The sequence below is a fragment of the Octodon degus genome, unplaced genomic scaffold (genome assembly GCF_000260255.1).
Source record: "Octodon degus isolate 3935 unplaced genomic scaffold, OctDeg1.0 scaffold00001, whole genome shotgun sequence".
NCBI lineage: Eukaryota > Metazoa > Chordata > Mammalia > Rodentia > Octodontidae > Octodon > Octodon degus.
The window spans coordinates 37,699,043-37,720,747 of record NW_004524577.1 but is presented as its reverse complement, the minus strand read 5'-3'; the positions used below and the strand labels follow the sequence as shown (position 1 = coordinate 37,720,747).

General features: G+C 47.3%; 1 protein-coding gene across 1 annotated transcript in view; it reads right to left on the bottom strand.

Annotated features, from left to right (window-relative positions):
* Positions 1–11,165: 11,165 nt before the first annotated feature.
* Positions 11,166–21,705, bottom strand: part of Il6st (interleukin 6 signal transducer) — a 51,075-nt gene continuing 40,535 nt past the window's right edge. Inside the window, exons 10-16 of the mRNA XM_004623089.2 lie at positions 21,403–21,585; positions 19,843–19,944; positions 19,557–19,703; positions 19,114–19,254; positions 16,533–16,629; positions 14,693–14,774; positions 11,166–13,762 (exon numbers count right to left, since the gene is read on the bottom strand). Coding sequence (XP_004623146.1) covers positions 13,037–13,762; positions 14,693–14,774; positions 16,533–16,629; positions 19,114–19,254; positions 19,557–19,703; positions 19,843–19,944; positions 21,403–21,585 — 1,478 coding nt within the window. The 3' untranslated portion in view covers positions 11,166–13,036. The remainder of the gene's footprint in view (positions 13,763–14,692; positions 14,775–16,532; positions 16,630–19,113; positions 19,255–19,556; positions 19,704–19,842; positions 19,945–21,402; positions 21,586–21,705) is intronic.

The window sequence follows — 21,705 nt, the reverse complement described above, 5'->3', positions numbered from 1 at the left end:
TTTTGATCAAACCTAGTAAAGGGGGGATATTGTTAGGGGGAGTAAAGGAAAGTGTCTTTTAATAGCTTTTTTAAAAAAGGTAAATATTCACCATGTATTTTGATCACCCCTTGTATACTGAAATGTCCCCCAGCACCCTCTGGCTATGTGCAGTTACTATCTGTCAAGAGGGAAGGGAGAACAGAAAGGGGGAGGGAAGGGAAAGAGAGGAAGGAGAAAAGATGGCTGGAGGTGAGAGAGGAAGAGGAGTGGAGGGTGCTTGAGGCTCTTCTCCTGCTGGGGCTCATAGACATTTTTCCTACTCCAGGTGCCTGCCCAGAGCCCTGAGATGGGTTTTAGAGCCAGTGCTTCTAAGAGAAATGCTTGCATTGGAGGGGAGAGGAAGCAGGGCAGGTTCATGCCCACAGTCCTGAGATAACAAGAAGAGAGAAGACCCCAGGGCCTCTGAGCTGCAGGGTGAGCTTGGGGTGACTGCAGGTGGGAGCCGAGGTCCTACATCAGGGTGCAGATCCTAGGACCTCGAAGGACTTGGACACGGCGCTGAAAACTGGCAGGCCAGACGAGACCTGGGGTTGGCACGCACACCCCTGCCTCTGCTTCTGCCCCTTCCCTGAGCCTCACCTGCCTTCCTCATCCCGCAGCCCACTCTTTCACTCCTCCCCTTCCCTCCCCAGCTCTTCTTCTGCAGTTTGTGCCCCAGACTCTGCTTGACCAACCCACCCTTGAGCCTGGGAGCCCCAGGTTGTCACCTTCCACATCCAGGTTTCAGCTGCAACCCCACATCGTGTCTCCCGGCTGAGCGCAGCCTCTGCACTTCCAGCTGCCTGGGAGGGAACGTGCTCATGACCAACTCTTACAGGTACCTCCCCCCGACCTGCTTCTCCTCTTTCACGTTTTATCTCCATTCTCCTGGTTATCCAAGGAGGACATTGGGAATCACTGAAGCTCCTGTCCCCCTCCTTCTGCCTCAGTGGATCCGCAGGCCCTCACACTCTTCTCTGTAAAATCTCTCTTCTTGTCGGTCCTTCCTGCCATCCCATAGACCCCGCAGTGGTCCTACTGGCTTCTGTCACATTGGGCCTGAATCTTGGAACACAGCAGCGTCCCCAGGGGCCTCCCTGCTTCAGACCTGTTTCTACCCCATGTTACTTTCTGGGCTATTTCTAGGCACGGGATTGGTTCCATCTCTTGCCTGCTTCCTAATTCCTTATGGCTCATAGTGCAATCCAAACCCCTTAGCATGGTACTGGGTGGTTTCTTTTCACTTACAGAATTGTACACTTTTAACAAAGAGTTGAAGAGTCTTAAAAGTGTCTCGTTACTAGTACAACACATCAACATCAATTTAAACAAGATGAACTTATTATTATTCGATAGCTGTGCAAGCCGGAAGCCCAACACGGGTCTCCCTAGGCTCAACTGCAGGCACTGGCAGTGATTCTCCTTTAGAGAATCATCTGGGCCTCTCGGCTTCTGCAGGATGACTTTGGCTAGCGGCCTCTGCCCTCCTCTCCAAAGCCGGCCGTGTTGCCCGGTTCTACAGTGTCCTCTTGCTTTGCTGGGGTTAGGTTTGGTCCAAGGCGTGAAGCCCATTGTTGAGAACTGAAGAAAGCCTCCCCCGCCACCTGCAAGCTTCCTCCTGAGATGCATTTGTCCGCTTCCCAGTGTTGGTGAGCTGTGGACCAGCCCTGTGCGAGAGCAGAGCCAGGATCGGAGCCCAGAAATCCTTCAGTGTGTCTCATTGCTTACAGCACTGCCTCAACGTGCTGGCCTAGATCCAGAGCCCAGTTCCTCAGAACTGGAGACTCCAGACCGCAAGGACAGCTGCTCTGCAGGCACAGGCCCCACCTGGTGTGGGCACAAAGCCAGCCTGGGCAGGGCAGCATCATTGTCCAGACAGGCCCCCCACCCACAGAGTGAGGCAGGAGCATCTGCACGCTCGGGGAAGAACTTTGGACCCCCCTGGCTGCCTGGCCCACGGGAGCCGTGCTCACCAGGCGGGCCCGGAGAGGGAGCTGGGCCCCATGGAATTTGCATCTGGGTTCCCAGTTTCACAGGATTAATATGCACTCAGGCTCGGCATTTTGCGAAAGCTCCAGCTCCAGCTCCAGTAGAGCCCAGAGCCGCGGGAAAGCCCAAGCCACGAGGAGGCGTGTCTCCCTGCAGAGCCCGCGTCTGTCTATCTTCCTTCCTAGGAAACACCGCGAAAGGTGCACATCCCAGGCGCAAGCCACTGGCCCTCTGAGGTAAGTAACGCGCTGTGGAAGTTGGGCCGCACGTTTCCTGTGGGCCAGCCTGGGCTGAAGGGAGCTCTGTGGAGGAAACATTCTATCAGCCGGGCTCTGTCGTCCTCCGAGAAAAAATAAGTGTTCGAGGAAAAAGGAGCGCGCTGCTGGATGCTGAGCTCTGCCTGTTAAGGCAGCAGCCCCCTCAGCTGATGAATTCGGGACAGCGCAGGGGCTGGCTCCCCAGCACACCGTACCCCGTAACTAAGGGGAACCCTCCCCGCAAAGGCATCTTCTCTCAGACCAGAGCCACATAGTCCATCACACATCTCTGTCTTCTGAAGAGCACAGGCTCTCATTAACTGTTCCCCAGCACAAAGAAAACAACAAAATCCAGCAAAAATCCCGGCACAAAAATGTCAGTAAAGAGCAATTTTAACACAGTGGAACGAAAACTCGAGGCCTGCTGTCGCTCGGCCCTCTCTGCTGAAGGATGAGTCCGTGGTAGGGTCCCATAGCTGAGCCGCTCACAGCACAGCGGACATCAGTGCCTCAAGAGGGCCACTATCGCTGTAAGAGCTGAGGTGCGCGCTGAGGTCAGAGCAGGTGCAGAGCCAGGGACCTGAAGTGCCTGTTGTGAGGCAATCAACCAGGGTGCGACTTGGGGCCTGTCCTCAGTGGGACAGGGCCAGGTGTGGTCTTTGTTCCCTTCCTCCTTGCAGGCTTGGTGCCCCGCCTGCCCACCTCCCATGAGGCTAGGCTCCTTGCACATCCCATGATGCTCCTTGTGATCCCAGCAGTCCCCTCAGTGTCCTCGGTCAAGTTACAGAGGAGCTCCCAGGAGACCTCTCTTGCTTTTCCTACAACAGCATCAAACTGGAGTCTTCTTGCTCCACCATGGGGTCATGTCCATTTCTACCCGTCCTGGTCATCGAGCCAAGGGGCCAAGGGCTTGGACTTCAGGGTTTGCGCTGTCCCGCCTTCTAAGGTGACTTGCTCTTCACTTGATCTTAGCCAAAAGGCCGAGAAGCGATAAGATGACTTGCTCTTCAGAGGCGCACTGGTGTCCCAGGGCCTTCCGCCTTCCCAGCAGACCAAAGCATAGACAAGGTGCTGGCAACACCAGTGGTGTCCATGGTGGTCCTTTTGAGGGGCTGTAGCCATCCCCTCAGGTTAAACTGGTTACATCTGCGGGGAGCCACAGCAGACTGCTTCCAAGCCTAGGGTGTTCGAAGCTGGCCCAGGAGAACAGCAAGATGCAGGAAGGGCAGTAGGGCATAGCCTAGACAACCACGTATGCGTGATACGGTTATGCCGGCACATGGGACGGTAGGCTTCCTGGGGGTTGATGCACACAGGCCGAGCAATAAAGCTGCTGCTGCTATCAGCTCTGTGGGCTTTTTTTCTTTTGATGACCTCACCTGTGAAAATAACCCTTCAGGCCCCGCCTTCCCCCATGTCTCTCCCCCTGTAATTTGCTGGACAACAGCGTGACTCGGGGAGCTGAATAACCAGGCAGAACTTTGAGCTGGGGTGCATTGTTCATGACGGGGGGACTAAGCGGCATGTAGCAGAAGCTGGTGCCCTAAGGGGTCCGCATGCCGCTGAATAAACGGAAATTTCACATTAACTGTACCTTTTGGCCATAATAGTTTTGGAAGGGTGTTCATCATTTTGAAATGAATGGACTATAACTAAAGGCTTCTCAGCTGCCATCCTGCATCTATAGGAATATTATGAAGTGAAAAAAATTTATTCTAACCTATTTTGTAAGTTTCTTACGGTATAATATTTTTATAAATTTTAAGAGACTGATGCTGACATTGTTATGCTTTATATTTCGCTCAATAGACATTCTTCAGTTTCAATTTTCTAAGTGTCTTCTTGCTGAATTGATGGTAGTTCCTTTCTTTAGGTCAAGTATGTCTTTTTTAAAAATTATTATTCATGTATTTGGTTTCACTACACAGCTCGAACTCATAGTGATCCTGCTTTCAGCCTCCCCAGTGCTGAGATTACAGGGGTATGCCACCATGCCCACTCTCATTGGCCAGCTCAGTGTGTCCGGAGGCAGGACTGGCACAGTGTGTGGTGCTGGGGATCGAACCCGGGTCTCTGCGCTTGCCTAAGCAGGCGCTTATCCCGCTGAGCTATCTTTCCGGCCCAGGTCAGGCATGTTTTTATAGAATGCTGAAACACTCCTCCACCTGGGTCCTGTCCTGCAGTACAGCCAGAGGACAGACTATCTCTGGCTGAGTACTATAACAAAAAAGCGCAGCTGGGATTTCAGTGGAAAGCGGTGTGAAGGCCAAGGTCGTTCTCAAAGGAAGGTGGAACAGGAAGGGGGTTTCTGCTCTCTGGAAGGCAGCTGGACACATGGAAGGGTTAGGGTCAGGCTTTGGCTTGTGTTTGGCAGAGGAGCAGGAAGGCCCCAGGCTGATGCGACCCAGCTGCAGTTTCCCCCGGGGCCATTCCTGAAGGAGCTGGTGTCCCAGTGCTGATCATGTGAGGCTGACACAGGGAATCCAACGGGCCCTTTAAGGCAGGGTGCGTGACTGTAATCCCTTTGGGTCCTTTGGGATTTGGTATGCTGGGGCCTGGTGGGTTCTACTTGCAGCCATGCCTGGGCCCCTCCTGTGCACTATGTCTGCACGGGCACAATGCTAATTTGCCAATGAAAGAGGGGTTGGGATGGTATCGTAGGTTAAATTCCCCAGAAGCAAAGCCTGAGAAAGATTCAGGGATCGCTAATTTATTTAAGGGTTCATCCCTGGACGAAACTGGAAAGAGACTGGGAGAACCCGAGGGCTGGCAGGATTTCGGACGCCACCCTGCTGTAGCTCCGGCTGCATCTCCAGGGCCCTGGAGGTGAGACGGCCCCTCACAAAATGTGTCATTTTCATGTGCTCTCAGATGACCAGATAGCAGGAAGGAGCATGGGAAACGTATGGATGACTTACAGAGGGACCTGCTGCCGCCTCTCTGAGAGACCCTGAAGCCAGGCATAACCGAAGACTTGAACGGAGGCATAAGGTATGCGGGAAAACTCAATTGTCTACGTTACCGCAGTCCTCTGCTCATCCGGCCTACTGTGTGTAAGACAGGCAGACTTCCGCATAGTCAGCCTCTCTCAAGCTTATCCATATTTCCGGAGTGTGGGAAGTGCACAGGTCCCTCCTGCCCGGACGAGGCTTGGTGACAAGGTGCTTCAGAAGGATCTGTCTTGGGTTTAATTTTCTCTAAGTTTTTGCTTTTGAACTTGTATTTTGCTTTGCGGCAAAGGCTCTTGGTATTGGAGCTGTAGCTCAGTGAGAAAGCACTTACTTCCCTGGCCCATGCGTGCAAAGCCCTGGATTCAGTTGCAAGAGTAGAAATCTTTGAAAAAGAAGAAACATTTTTGGGGGGAGACTTTGGTATCTTCATGTTGAGATGGCTGCTCATGGTACTGTAACTCCGAGTTAGATGAAAGCAAACATTTTAACAATCAAAACCGAAACCCACCCCAAGAAAACCTGTCCTGTCCCTTCCTTTGGTTTTCTGCACAGTACATTTCACTGACCACCTACTTACTAGACCGGAGCACCGTGCTCCGTGCTAGGCCCTGGGAGTAAGCGGGGCCTTCTCAGCAGCAGCAGCAGCAGCAGCCAGAGCACAAGAGAGGATGCTCCCTTCGGCCAAGATAAGTGGGACCCCAGGGGCCACAACAGTCACACAGTCACGCGCCTTAGGAAGGGGCCCAGGGAGCGGCCCCGGCCTAGTCCCTGGGAATCTGGAAAGCAGCTGTCTCCTGCACAAGCTACCCCTGAATCTTCCTCAGGCTTTGCTTCTGGGGAATGTAAGCTGCACCACCATCCCAACCGCGTTCATGCAAATCAGCATCGTGCCACTAGCTGACCAAGGATTTGCTGAGAGGCTGGTTTGTGTGCTGGCAGTTGGGCAGACATGGCAGTTCTGCTCCGTCCTGTCAACCGCACGCTCCTGGCAGATTCCATCCCAAGCTGAGCCTGTCAGCGGTGCGGGCCTTGCTGTACCCGCGCCGCGCTCCCCAGGTGCCCCCTCCGCGGGGGGACGGCGCTGCCCACCGTGGTCCGCACAGCAGCGAGCGTGTCTAGACTGGGGCTGTTACTGTGAAGGCAGCAGCGACAGACAGGCACGCAGTGGCAGTGAGCAGTCTGTGGGAGAGCAGATGCCGATAGGAGTCCTGGCGTTTCAAAGTCTAGACTGAACTGGCAAAAGCCACACCGAGCTTGACCTACAGGGAAGAGTGGCTTTTTATTCTTTGAAGGCTTGTGCAGAATGTTTGCTCTTGCCAAAACCTCAGGGCCTTATGTTTTTGTATCCGTTTTTTCCCCCCCAGATAGGTTCTCACTGTGTAGTTCAGACTGACCCTAACCTGTGTAGCCCAGGCTGGCCTTGAACTCCGCGACCCTCTTGAGGGCTAGGATGACAGGTATGTGCCCCCACACCCTGCAGGTTATTCATTTAAAAGCACAAATTCTCTCATTGAAGCTTATGGAATCAATTCCAATGAAACGTGTATTACTTCCTTTAGAAGCTACCGCTCACGCACACTGCTGAAACCACAACTGCAAAAGCCATTTTCCACCAGGATGGGAGCCAGATGTGCCCTTAAGTTTTATCTTAGGCCCTTAGAACAGCGATTTGGCCAAGGGGGCGTGGCACGAGGGTGAGGAGGGCACTGAGGGATGTGCCGTGTCTGGGGCTTGGCTTCTGCCTGCGAGGGCAGCCGCTTCGCTAGGTAACTGAGCAATCTGGGCTTTGTTCCTTCCCATTTCTCTCTGTGAGGATTCCTACCATATATCCCACCATGTTATCCAAGAGTCCAATTTCATACCAATGTACAAATTTAGGGGCTGGTGAGATAGCTTAGTGGGATAAAGTGCCTGCTTAGGCAACTTAGGCAAGCGCAGGGACAGTGGTTCGATTCCCAGCATCGCATGCCGCGCCAGCCCTGCCCCCAGCCATAGAGACCGGGTGTAGTGGTGCATGCCTGTAATCCCAGCGCTGGAGAGGCTAAAATCAGGAGGATCACTATGAGTCCAAGCTGTGTAGTGAGACCCTGTAACAACCAAATACATTAAAAAAAAAAAAAGTACAAATTTATAAATAAAAAGCCATGAGAGTGTGTGCTGGACAGTTCTCACCAGAGAATGATGACAATTCTGGTTATACGTCCCTGTAAAATGATACGAACTAGAATCTGAGATGTAAAAGAACAAGGCAGGAATGTCTACAGGTCTCTGCAAGCAGGCGATCACTTAACTGTGTAGAACCTTTTAGGCTGGGGACATAGCTCGGTGGCAGTTACATAGCACACATGACATCTTGATTTGATCCCCAGAACATGGAAAACTATTGTTAGCAGCTGGGAGGAAATACCTGCTTTTCTATCCCAGCTCTCCTTTGCGTTCCTCTCTCCACTCCAGTAACTTACCCAAAGCAAAAGGACTTTATCCTGCATGCAAATTAGAATCAAAGCAAGGACCGCATGTGAGGCCAGGCTGAGCCCGGTACAGCTAGAGACAACAGGATTGAAAAAAAAAAAAAGGACACAGCCCACGCCAAGAAAGCATTTCTAAAAGCTACTAGAAATTGGAAGGGGTTAGGCTTGCTTTGGGCTTCTTTGTGGGTTGATTGACTGCATATTTTGGATGCGATCACGTGAAGGCTTGAAGAGCTAGCTGCTGACTGTCCTGGCTTTATCTACCCCTCCTTGGGGGCTCCAAACAGCAGAGGAAGCTGCGCGCTTCCCTCCAAGGAGACCTCCGCAGAGAGTGGCACACACAGGCCACGAGAGGGCGCAGCACCTGCGCCGGCAGGCTGCACAGCGGGCAGCAGCAACCCCGCTTGGTGGTAAGGTGCTGGGACCGCAGGATCCAGGGCCGGGGGCTGGGCCATGTGCAGCTCAGCGGCACAAGCGCCTGCCTGGCAGGTGCAGGGTCTGACTTTGATTCCTTGTACCAAAAAAGAAAGAAAAAGTGCCTGCTAGAATCCATGACATGTCATGTGGGAAAAAACTGGTACATGAAGCTGCTGTCTCTGAGGTGTTAAGGCAAAGACAGTGTAATGGCTTCGAAATCCTGCTGCACTGTTGACACTGGAAGCCACAAGCCCGCAGAGTCCACTTTACACTACTCTCCCGCCAGCACGGTCCCTAAGAATCCCAGCCCTCACACGCACGCAGTGAGGGTCACGGCGGTGCGCACACCAAGAGAACTCGAGCAAGAATTTATTTCTTAAAGTTACCTGAAGGATTAAAACCAGTATCAAGTAAAACACTGGTGGCAACATGAGCATCGTGTCAACATCAAGATGACAGCTGTGGTGACACTTAGCGCACGCAAGTCACTGCGCAGGCAAGAGGACATAAACACCACCGTCTTCGCAATGAAGGCAGATGGGTGGAGTAAAGAGGCCAGGGCGGGCGAGGCCGGCGGGGAGGGGACAGGACCCCCGTCGGATGCCATCTCTGCACGTCGTGCTAGCGGACTGTAGAGGGTCTTCTCACACATCCCACTTTGGTATTAATGTGACAGCACAGCGATGTGTCGTTACCGGACAAGCTGACATCCGAGGGATGAAGATGCCACCGCCGGCCTTCAGTCTGTTCTCATCATGACCCATCAGCGGCAGGGACAGCCGGGTCATGAAAGCAGACCGACCCGTTTGAAGGAGCAGCCGGCTGGAAAAGACATTGAAACAAGGACTCACAGAAGAGCTCTCCCGGAGCTGCCACTTCCTCATCCTTCACGCGATGTATACTGGACTACGAACTGCACACGCTTACGGCAGCAGGTGGGATGGGAAGAGTAATTCAAAAACTCTAGAAAATTTGCTTTTGATGTACACCTGAATTGTTTACCAGTGAAAAAGAGCAGGCCACTAAGCCCCAGCCCCTGAGGAGCAGGCCGCAAGCGTGCCGGGCTCGGAGGACGCGGGCAGCGCTCGGTCAGCGGCTGCCCCTGAAGCCCTCGCCAGTCTTGGCTTCTCGTTCTCAGGAGAGTTGAAATCATGTTCTTTAAAAGTAGTCCTGTTCAGTCCCCGGTTCCACAAAAAACAAACAAACAAACAAAAAAAACAAAAAAACAAACAAAAAAACAGTCCTGACTTGGGTAACATAATCTAACAGTGAACACTGCAGTAGAAAGCTGTTTCAGTAATTTTAAAACAATTTAAGTTTTATGTAGCTTACTTTTTTCTCTTTGCTTCCCGTGCGGGGGATTGAACGCAGGACCCTGCGCTTGCCAGGCAAGCATTCTACTGAGCTATCTCCCCACCCCTCACCCCCTTTTTTGGTAGCTTATTACCTTATTTGTACGTGTGGGGGGGGGCAGCTCAGCCCACCAGGGGGCGGGGCCGGCTGGCATGTGGTGCTGGGGAATTGAACCACCGTCCCTTTGCTTTGCTAAGCTTGTTCTAAGTAGGTGCTTTAGACCACTGAGCCATCTCACCAGCCCAAAGACTTTTTTTTTTAATTTTATTTTATTTCGTGTGTGTGTGTGTGTGTGTGTGTGTGGCCAGCTCAGCCCACCAGGGGGCGGGGCTGGATGGCATGTGGTGCTGGGGATTGAACCCCCGACCCTGTGCTTTGCTAACCTTGTTCTAAGTAGGTCTTTAGACCACTGAGCCATCTCGCCAGCCCTGGTAGCTTATTACTTTGACATTTTACTCAACTCACCAAAACAAAACTTTTGCAACCGCAATCTTGGGAATTCTACATGTAAAGAGTTTTACTTTTATGGGGTGGCTGGCTCGCCCGCCCGGGGCAGGGCTGGCACGCACGTGGTGCTGGGCACTGACCCGGTCCCGAGCTTGCCTAAGAAGGTGCTTCAGATGGCTGAGCTGTCTCGCCGGCCCAAAACTTTTACATTTTATGTTATGGTTTTAACTAAGAATGTAGAAAAAAGACAGCTTTAAAAACTGTATTTGCCTGGCTTCTCTTTATTCTCAGAACTATTTTTGATGTTCACATGAGCTCTGACAAAAGCTGTCTTCTCAGCATGCGCCTCCTTGAAGTTCTACTTTCACAGGAAGAGCTCGCGGGTTCCTGGGTGCCTCGTGGGTGAGACCTGTCAACAAGGCTGAGGGACAGGGGACAGCAGCCAGAAACTGGCGCCTGCACTTCTAGCCGCTTCCACCCGTGTCGGTACGTCCCGAGTACTGATTCATGCTAAGAAGGATCACAAATTGAGATTTTGTAAAAGAAGGCGTGAAGTTCTGTAGCTTTCTAATAGCTACTCAGCACTACTGTTCATGAGCGATGCGGTCAGGACACCAAAGACACCAGGAACTGAGGGTCAAATACCAAGAGTGACGCGTGCGACATTTGTTGGATCTTTTCCCCTAATTCTAAAGGGGAGAACTGCATGAAAAGCAGTGAATTAGCTTTGGTCACAAAAAGGCCGTTTTCTAATGTGCTAGCGCTGCTTTAAGCCAAATTTTTTAGACACTAGAGAGTAATAAATCCACTGACTTTATTGACTAATTTTTATGCAAATCAGATGTTTCTCTGCATACCTAAAATACAACACACATGCATCAAAACACATTATTCTAAAACATGCTCTATGAAAGGAACTGCAGTTAAAACTTTTTTTTTTTTTCCTTTCAGGGTAAAAATACACATATGAAGGGCTCCACTCCGTACTTCCTAAAAGGAGCCTCGCACCGTCACCACGCGGCCCCTTGCTGCGCGGGGGCTGTGGGGTGTGGCCGTTTTCTGCGCTTTTCGCGTGTGGAGGGGCGGTGCGGGGCGGGGGGGGGGGGGGGGGGGGGGGTGGTGTTGTTCTCTGCACACGCTCAAGTCCTGAGGTCACAGTTTACAGCGCCCCCACGTGGCCGAACATCACACGACACCATGCTTCACAATACTGATGAGGAAGTTGTAACCAAAACCAGTACAATACCATGACTACTTACTTTGAGAAAAGGAAAATTTAATAGTACAATGTTCCTGACGAACAGCCACATAGCAAGACAAACCCAGTCGGGACGCGGACGGCGGCGCCGCCCTTATGTGTAGTGTGAGTTCGGGTTCCCTACCCCGCCTGACCTCCTGTCTTACTTCCCGCCTTCACTTCTGGTCCTGTCATTTCACCGGGGTAATGCTGGCTTTTGCCTAAAGCAGGAAGCAGGATCTATTAGGACAAAGCACTTACCATCTCACAATGATCATATTTGAGATAGAACTCAGGAAAGTATTTAGGCATTATGCAAATGTAAGACTACAAATAAGAAAATATAACAAGAAGTCTAATCTGAACAATATTCTAAGAGTAAAAAGTAGAATATTTCAACTATAAATGCATATCAATTTTCTTAGCCTTTTTAATAACCTAGAAATTACTTTAAGTCTGCTTGTTTTCTAAAATTCAAAATATATGAGAAAAATCTGTTTCCTCTGAATTCCCTTGGTGGTAGCTGTCAATCATTAATGATGTGTGACAATTTCTTTTACTTGGTGTCTGTCTTTTGTCCATGTCACATGTGATAGGGGATGGCATAAATGCATTAGCAATTTTAGTGCTAAACCCTAGAAGTCTGGCCCACCTCTGCCCTGAAGAGAGTCAATGGGAGGAGGATTACGCTAATACGCAGATGTGCTGGGCGGGCAGCGCACACCTGCGGTCCCCCCACTAAGGTGGCTGCGCAGATGACTGGGCCCCTGGGGACAGGGCCACCAGGCAGCACGCGGCAGCTTATCTCAAAGAAAATCAAACGAAAAGCAAAGACCCCTTTAGGTAAAAGGATCACTGGCTGTGAAAATTATACCAGTATGTGTATTTGGGGGTTTTTTGTTTTGGGGAAAAGTGTCCTCTAAGTTTGCTACAAATACCTAACTAAAAAAGAAAAACTTCAACCCTGGCATTCTGAAAAGCATATTCAATTAAAATACACTATGATGACATACTGGCATAAAGTGCTTTTCCACCAAATCTTCTGAAGTCCTAACAAAGGTTGATGATGTTCATATATGTACACATACGTACATGTATGTAGAGGAGAAAGCCTTTACAAAGAGCAATTTTAAAATGCTCAGGGGAGCTCATGGGGTCCGTCACAGCAGCTCTCAGCAGGGCACTCTGCTGAATTTGTGAGGAGCTTCCAAGTTGTCAATAATAAAAAGTGAACTTAAAAAAACTTAGTGAAATTTTAAAAATTACATATTAAAAAATGAGTATAGTCTGCCAAGCTAAAGCTCTTAACGTCCTCTTCTTAGGAGCAAGTGGCAGGTGCGTTTTTAAACTAGAAATGCACCTGCCATCACCATTGCTTTGTGTCAGACCTCAAAAGCTAGGCTCAGGTATGAAGGCCTCCAGGCCTCTCAGAAACTTTATACGGGCAGCTGAAGTGGAGGATCCAGGTCTTGCTACTCTATATTTTTTTAATTAACCATCCCCAACACACTTTTCAATGATTAATTAAAAACCAGTATAGGTGCGTGAAGTATGGCATATCACTGGTCCTTACTTAAGTAACTTCTGTCTTCTACATAGGAAAACACAAGTTTTTACTTTATAATTGCAGATGAGCCGATTTTCTTCAGTGCAAACATCCAGAAAGAACAAAAAATTGTTCAGTACTCAGAGGATAAAGTCAGTTTCTGTAGTGCTGACAGTGCAACCCCAGATACCCAGGAATGGAAACAGCCCAGGTGAGACTGTACCCTTCAGGGCAAAGGACCATCTTCCGGGAGTGAAGAGCATTTTTATCTGAGATCACAGACAGAATCTTTTAGCTTCACGGGTACTGCTGAAGGAGGAGGAGGAGGAGGAGGAGGAACTAGTCCTTCACTGGGGCATGTAGCCGCCTGGCCTGACAGTCTGCGGAAGGTAGCTCTTCGGCATCCCGTCCTCCGCGGCGGCCTCCAGGCTCTCCACCTGTGCCTCAGTCTCGGTGCCAAGGGCACCTGATGCAGAAACTCCCTGAAACACTTTCATCTGCTCAGCCCCGCAGGCCTGTGAAACAGGACCTGGAATCTGCTGCTGTTTAAGTCTAAGAAAATCTTCCTCACTGCTCGAAGCAACTTGCTTTGACCTTTCACAATGTGAACTATCTGGACTGGTTTTAGGCTGAGTGCAGTTCTGCCTGAAGTACTGCTGCTGAGGCAGAAGACCACCCCCGCCGTCTCCACTGTCCATCAGCTGCAGGTCTTCTGGCCGCTCCTCCGAATCCAGCAAGGGCTGGGTGGACTCGGACCTCGAGAAGACCTGTACCGACGGGACCTGGTGCCGGTAGCCGCTGTGCACCACGGTAGAATACTGGACCGTGCTCGCGGTGTTCTGCGCAGACTCGTTCTCGTCCCCGCTGGAAATGCTTGGCCTCGAGGAGGACATGCACGAAGACCCTCCGATGCCACTGCTGTGCCCTTCGGCACTGGTTTTCTCCTTCTTGAATAGGTCTAAGGATTTCAGGTCTTCTGGAAAAGGCTTTTTGTCATTTGCTTCTATTTCTACAACACTTACATCAGTGAAATTGCCATCTGAATACATTTGATCTTTTGAATTAAAATTGTGCTAGGGGAGAGAGAAAATGGATTGTTACCTATGACACATAATAATGTAAAAGTTTGAGTTAATTAACGCATCTCTGAAATTTAGTGGTGTGGTAATGTCACTAAACCACTGTAAATTACCTATTAGAAAATATAATGTAGAATGGGCAAAAGAGCCTGTCAGAATCAGTCTGTAATTGCCTAGAATTTCCAAATCAATAGTTTGTGAATAGACTAAAGGGCTACAAATAGTTTTAAGCTGAGCGACGCGGTGCACACCATGCTCCCAGCATCAGGAGGCTGAGGCAGAAGGATCACCACGGGCTGGAGACCAGGCTGGGTGACATGCTGAGCTCAAGGCTAGCCTGAGCTACACAGGAGACCCTGTTTCTAAACAAACAAAAAGGATTATTTCATGCCTCTACTAGGCATCACAGAGTTAACTGGCTATGAAAACAATGACTGAAACCTTATAGAATTTGAAAATCAGGAACACCTTCTTAATTCTTATTCTGTTAATATAAAATTGAAAGAAATTTGAGGATAATAAATACAAATGATTTCTTCCCCTTTGAGGTATGTTTTAAATTTGAAGTGCTCAGTGTAAGTTTTCCAAAAATCACTTTAACTGTTAAAATGGTAAACTGTTAAACCAGGTTTTAATCAGCAATCCAATTCAAAATGTTTAAATAATAGTTACCATTATGTAGCATTTTAGCACTTGAAACTTGCAGTTTGCCCACAGTTGTGATGTTTACTGAGTAGGATTAGGAATATCACACAAATATACTATGACGATAGGTATTATTTTTAATTCTGATGGTCATTTTCATCTATGTGTTATTTTATTTTCATTTACTTTTTGATTCGTCCTGAGTCTTTTGGATGAGCTCTGTAAGTAAACCCTGCTATGCCTGGACACTACGAAGCCCGCAGAAGCGGCTGCACTTACCCGTGGAGGCGTGTGAGGTGACCACTGGGCGATGTGACTCTTTGAAGGGTCTGGAACATTAGGCCAGATGTGCTTCTTAATTCTGGAGCAAGAAGAAACATTTAGAAACAGTTCCTGTTTCTAAACAGTCCATCTATGAATCTTAAAAACCAAACCAATTAACCAAAAGAACACAAAAAACCCTATTCTATCCAAAGCCAAACAAAAACTCTGTCCCCCAACAATTTCAGTATAGCACCTCCTCAACAAAAACAAAAATCTTTAATTGCCAATTACAATTACCTAGATAACAGAAATGACACTGATCCCAAAATACGACGCATTTTATTTTTTGCAATAAGGAAAGGTGTATTGATGTACATAAGACACAGTTTAATTAAATGAAAAGGACAGTGCAGAAACAGATCACATGGATATGATAATTGATGTTAAGCGAAAAATGCTAAGATAATTCAACAGTAAAAAGGCGGTCTTTTCAAAATAAATAATGTTAGAATTAGGTATTTGTGGGGTGAAAAAGTCTTGGCCCCGATCTCACATCATATACAAAAATTAATTTGGGGGAACCACAGATGTACCTTAAAATCTACGAACTTTTATGAAAAACTACTGAACACGTAAGCTGGGCGTGGTGGTGCAGCCTGTTACGCCAGCAACCAGGAGCCTGAGGCAGGAGGATCACTGCAAGCTCAAGGCTAGCCTGGGCTACACCACGAGTTCAGGGTCACTATGAATTCAATAGCAAGATCCAGTCTCAACACAACAAAATCACCAGAACACCTCCCTACTGAGCCTCCAGAGCAAAACAGGAGAAAATATTTCTGACACTGCATTAGGCGCAATACCTTAAACAAGACACAACACAAAGGAACTACAAGAGGAAAATACTGGCAACTGGACTTCACACAAATGATAATGCACGAAGTGGGACAAAATTTGCAAAAATATAGTTGACTTGACAAAAATTCTGTAACAAGAGCATATAAAGGTGTTAACAGCTCCACATTAATAAACTACTCAGTGGAAAATGAGCAAAAGATTTCAACAGAGATACCACACACACACACACACACACACACACACACACACAAATGTGACACACGAAAAGATCTAATTAATCAGGGAAATGAAAATTACAACTACAATGAGTTCTATACACTCACTTTTAGAAAAGTGAATGTATAGAAAAATCTCAAAAATGAAAAACTAGCAGTAGCAAGTGTAGGTGGTAATCAGAAAGAGCCACTCAAAAAGCTCGGGAGTTCTTACAAAGTTAAACATTCACTCATCGTATGACCCAGCACTCCTAATCCTAGGTATTTATTCAGGATAAACGAAACGTATGCCCATAAAAAGTTTTGTATGTGAATGTTCATTGCAACATTATACACAACAGAAAAAAATTAGAAAAATACCTAAACTTCTACAACTAATTGAAACTTCCAGACCCATCAATTTCAATTAAGTGATGAACTATAGAATATTATTCTATAGTTTAAAAAAATTAGTATAAGCAACAATATAATAAATCTTGAAAATACTCTGCTAAGTAAAAAAATATACACAGAATACTATATGCTACTTGATTCCATGTATACCACATTATAGGTAAGACAAAAGTGCAGTTCTAGAAAGGTCCTAACTGCCTGGGGCTAAGCGCTGGGGAGCGGACTGAGGACAGAAAGCAATGCAGGAGTTCTCTAGGTGGAGGGATGCTGTGCATCTCCACCGAGGGGCGCACTCACAATGGCCAAATCCAAACTCTAGCCCTGAATTTTATTGTGTATAAATTATAACTGTGAAGTTAAGAAAAATGCAAAAAATATGAACGAGTACTTACAGATCTCGCTTATTAAAGCAGAACAATACACCTAGAAGAGTCGTCAACAGGAATGCTAAGCAAACAGGCACAACTATGGCTTCGATTTCTCCTTGAGCTAAAAAAGAGAGGTTCTGATGAGAAATAACTGACATGGATACAGAGGAGAAATAACACAAGTCTAATTTCATTTTCAGCCTTTTTCTCTTCTTCATAAATCAGATCCTACTCTTTCGTTGGTACCCAGTAACCCAGCCATAATAACCGTTAAGATACACCTGACCCTAATTCTAGCTACACTTAAAAAAAATCTTACTAATCCAGTGTCTCAGTAGCTGGGATGGCCAAAGGGGCAGGCATTTTTCTAGTTAGCTTTGTTTCATCTAATTCTTTCCACATTTTTGGTGCTGAAAGCAGAACCACGGTTTCCCCAAAGCCCCCTGGGTAACTTTTCATTAACGTTCTATAGGACAAATGTATGCAGTATTATAGTCACGTACTATTCACTTAGTTTGTAAGTGACTTTATGTCCCATGAAGCTCAACAGAAATCAAGAGATCAGAACAATGCTTAGCAATAGGGCTTGGCAAATACTAATTCCTGAATGCTCAGGATCTCAAATTCAGAATGCCAAATCTCATTTACGCAGAGGCTATCTTCTTCTTCTTCTTTTTGGTGGAACCAGGGATTGACTCAGGCCCTTGCACTTGCCGGGGAAGCGCTTATGCTACTGAGCCATCTCCCGGCCCCATCCTCTTTTGTTGCTAAGCTTCACTTTATGTTTCCATGCACTGTGCCCTCACTCGGGCCACTCTGTCTTTTTTCCTTTGTCCCTATTTGTCTCCATCCTAACTTTAAGGCTCTGGCACACACCTTTCTCATCTTTTTATTACTTATATACTACCCAACCGCTTCTCCAGTTCTACTTACTCTGCCTATATTCCTACAACAAAGCTCTAAGATCTCCTGGGGAGAGACCCATGACATGTGAAGAAGCCACAATGGAAGGCACAGACAGATTAAAAAAAAAAAAGATTATAAAATAATACTGTGCTTCCATTTTCCCCCTTGTATTCTCATTTAAAAACTCTCTTTCCCTTCCCTTCTCCCTCCCTTGCTCCGCTTCCTATTGGCACCTGTCCTTCTTACTTCCCAGTGTCTGCCTTCCATTTTGCTCCTCATATATTCTTGGAGTTTTTCACAGAGGAGAAATAATACAACACTTAAACTTGTGTGTCGGGTTTATTTCTCTTAAGATTATGGTTTTGAGATGCGTCCATTTCCATGGAAGTCTCAGTTTTATCCATATTATGCACAGACGCAAATTCCCCATGATGAACGTGATCATTATGTGGGGCAAGCATGCACTAATACAAAGATTAAGAAAATACTAAGCATGAGCTAACTTTTGAAAAAATGCAGACACAGAAAATCCCTGAACACATTAGATAGCCGGCCTTGGCATGCAGCATGGTAGTATAGTGGTGAGCATAGCAGCCTTCCTAAACACATTAGATGATTTTTGTGAGAGACTGGGACTAAGTTTTCTTCCTTTTCGCATTTGAAACTGCATAAAATTCCTATATTTCAATCAGAGAATATATTTTTAAAGTTTTCTTATTTCCTCTAATGTTGTTATTTAAGTACTACTGTAATATTACTATGTCACCACATGGGACAAATCTTAGCCTGGAAACTACATTAATTACTGGCCAAAAAAGGGCCTTTCATTATCTGTTTAAAGAGTCACTCATTCTCTCCCTTGGCAGTCATTCAACCAGTCAAGAGCACGGAGAGTACTATTCATCATTCTCCTTGTTATCAGTTAGGGGTGGGAGTTACAAACCCAGTCACAAGAAGATAAAGTCATTTCTATAATGACTCAAATAGTGCAACCCAGAAAGCACACATGCAGGTCTTCTTTAAGGACGTTACAGGAACAGCCAAAGCCAGAGAAGGTGAGGATGACAGTAGTGCGATGCACTCAGAAAAGACAGCAAAGGTGCTGCGGGAGGGGCTGGTGGTCCGAAAGTTGAGTGGAAAAGGGCTGGGTGCAGTGACCAGGCACGAGCAATAGAACGTGCCACTGGGCTGTGTGAGAAGGAGCTACGAAGACAGTGACTGCCGCCGCATCTAAATATTGCAGGCTTTGGTAAGGAGTTGGCTGGCTGTGACATGGAACGGACAGAAATGTGTTTGGCAAGGAAAGAGTGGGCAGCTGAGATGGGACACAGTAGAAATGGGAAGAGAAACTGGGCCGGACACCGTGTAGGGTCTCACTACACCCACCCTGGGGAAGAACGAAGCCTCTAGGAAAGAGAACTCAGCCAAACAGTTAATAAGACAACAGAAAGCCGAGAAAACAAGAAACCAGATGGCCAATGATAGGAACACAATTTATGCCCACTTTGAGAACACGAAACCAGATGGCCCGTGATGCGAACCCCACAATTTACGCCCACTTCATTTCTGTGAACTCAAAGCTGTGCTCCCATCCCCCGAGGGTGGAAACACCTTCTGTTGGAAACAACAGAACACTAAGGCTTCTCTAGTCTGATTAAATATAAAACAAAAACAAAAGTCAAATTTTACTCTGTCTTACCAAACTTTGGTGTAGTGAAAGTGAACTCCGGGCCATCCTTTCCTCCTTCATCTGTATACGCTGTCATTCGTACCATGTACAGTGTGTCGCTAGTCAGAGAGGACAACGTGTACTCTGTGTGTGAAGAATCCACGTTCACAGCTGGAAGAAATAAAAAAGTAAGTAAAATCCCTGTGCTTTATTCAGCGTTTCTGCTTCAGCAGTACTTATTTGGCATTGTGAAAATACTAATGGGGCATTTTTCTTAGAAGACAACCTTTATAATCAAACATGGTATTCTTCTGTAAGCAGAATGCAGTCCTTTTTTAATAGAGCCATGAACACAATCATAAGAAATATTCACGGTCATCTTCTCAGGATAAAACATACTATAATGAGACTTCAGGTGAGAAGTATTTAAAAACTTAGGGAAAAAACTGATTAACAACTGATGGTTTCATTACCAGTTTCATTTCCAATGATGGTTCTATAAAATATGGTGTAATTTCTGATAAATCCGTTCTGAACATCAACTGGAAGCTGGTCCCACTCTAAGACAGCTTCATTTTTCCCCACTTTTTTTGTCCGCACAGTAGGTCCTTTGGAAGGTGCTATAACAGAATAAATGTTATTTTCTAACTGAAAAGCAGTACAGCTTATTCATTCCTTAGAACACCACAACTGAACATGAAACGCATCCTTATTTCTTTTAGGCTAACCACATTATTCAAAGCCAAAGTGCGCACTTACCGGCCTGCCTGAGGTACGCCTTCGTGGCCTCGGGGGCGCCCGGCCCGCCGGCGTACACAGGTGTCACTGTGATCAGGTAGCATTTGCTCTCTGCCAGCTCCCCTGGGGCACAAATCAGAGTCAGCGCTTTTGCCCACTGAAAAATTCAAACTGCTTCCATTATTCACACTTACAGCACCACTCCACAACTCTTAGTTCTCTTTTAAAACTGCAGTTTTCTAAAGTCAGCATTGCCTTTTGTATGCTGGACTCAAGCTTAACAGTGAAACTGTTTATGAAAGCAAATGTGATTTTATTACTAATACAATGGATAAAAACATTTATATTGTTCATACAAGTAGTGATTGTGGGCTGGGGAGTGGCTCAGAACTCTAAGTGCCTGCCTGGCAAGTGCAAGGACCTAGGTTCGGTCCCTTCTACCACATGCCATGCCAGCCCCAAATCCTGGGCATACTGTGCCGGCCATGGAAAGTGGGTGTGGTGATGCACGCCTGTCATCCCAGCACTGGGGATCACTACTAGCCAAGTAGTGGAGACAGGAGGATCATTGCTTGTCTGAGCTGCATGGTGAGACCCTGCATCAAATAAGTAATAATTAAAAAAAAAAAAGGACAAAAAAAAGTGAATGCACCTATATTCAGGATATAGATATAAAACAAGATCTCAAATTATTCTGGCCTTACTTAGAAGCTGACAACGCTTCAATTCCCGCTTCTCGGAGCCTCCCTGGTGAGCAGACCACCACTAGTAAGGTTCAGGGAAATGCAGGGCTGGCCTGGTGGCCAGGACTGGGACAACCGTATGGTGTCCCTACAACTAGGACAATCATCCTGAATGCGGCATTCTTTTATTTCCAACCCTTCCAAATTATCTGTCTTCTGTTCTTTTAGCACGCACAGTGACACTACAGTAACTTTTTCTTCCTTTTATAAAGCATACTCTGTCCATCTTAGAAAAGCTGCTTTTACTACTTTACTATTCCAACAGATCGCCTATTTCCTCAGTTAATGTGCCTCTGCCCTTGTAGGAGAGTAGTGTTACCACTTCTTGATACCTTGTCAAGAATTAGCCATTTCCTACAATATCATGACTTTCTATCTGGTTAGTGCTTGCAGCCCAAAGGCAGGAGGAAGCTGCGTTCTAGCCCAGCCTCCCTGGCGCAGAGGCTGCCACCTTGACGCTCCAGGGAACTCCCTCCTCACTGGAAGGAGGAGGGCGTTAAAGGAGGAACAGAGAACACATGCAGTCAATCAGTGGCGAAGGTGAGTTCTTTCCATAGCTCTTTATTCCTCCTTTGTTCTCCTCTGGGGACAAAACAGTGCTGGGATATAAAGACAGGACTAAGCCCGCTCTGTCCATAAAGAGGCCGTGCAGTTCAGGAAGGACAGAGTGACTCGCTGAGGGTCACGCAGCAAGAATTAGTGGGGCTGTGGTAAATTGGTTCTTTTGACCACAATGTTTATAAACTAGAAAAGAAGTAGCAAAAAACCAAACCAAACCAAACCTTCTCTAATGGGTTAGAGAACGAATACCAATGCAAGCGCCTCTGGCCAGGGTTACCTCTTAAATAGGTGCGATGGGTGGTACCACTGTCTTGCTGCCAGTCAGGGGCGCAGGGCGACTTAGCTGACAACACACACCACTCGAGTATGTACTTCCGCACGGCTCTCCCTGGGGGGGTCCATTCCACCCAGAGCCTGTTGTCCTTGGGATATGCTTTAAGGCCCGTTACAGGGTGAGTAGCTTTAAAACAAGATATCAACATAATAAAAGAACATTTACACACTAAGAAGAATATATGCAGTGTATTATTTGTTGAAACTGTACTTCTGATTGGATTTGAAACTGTCTCATTGCTGTTTA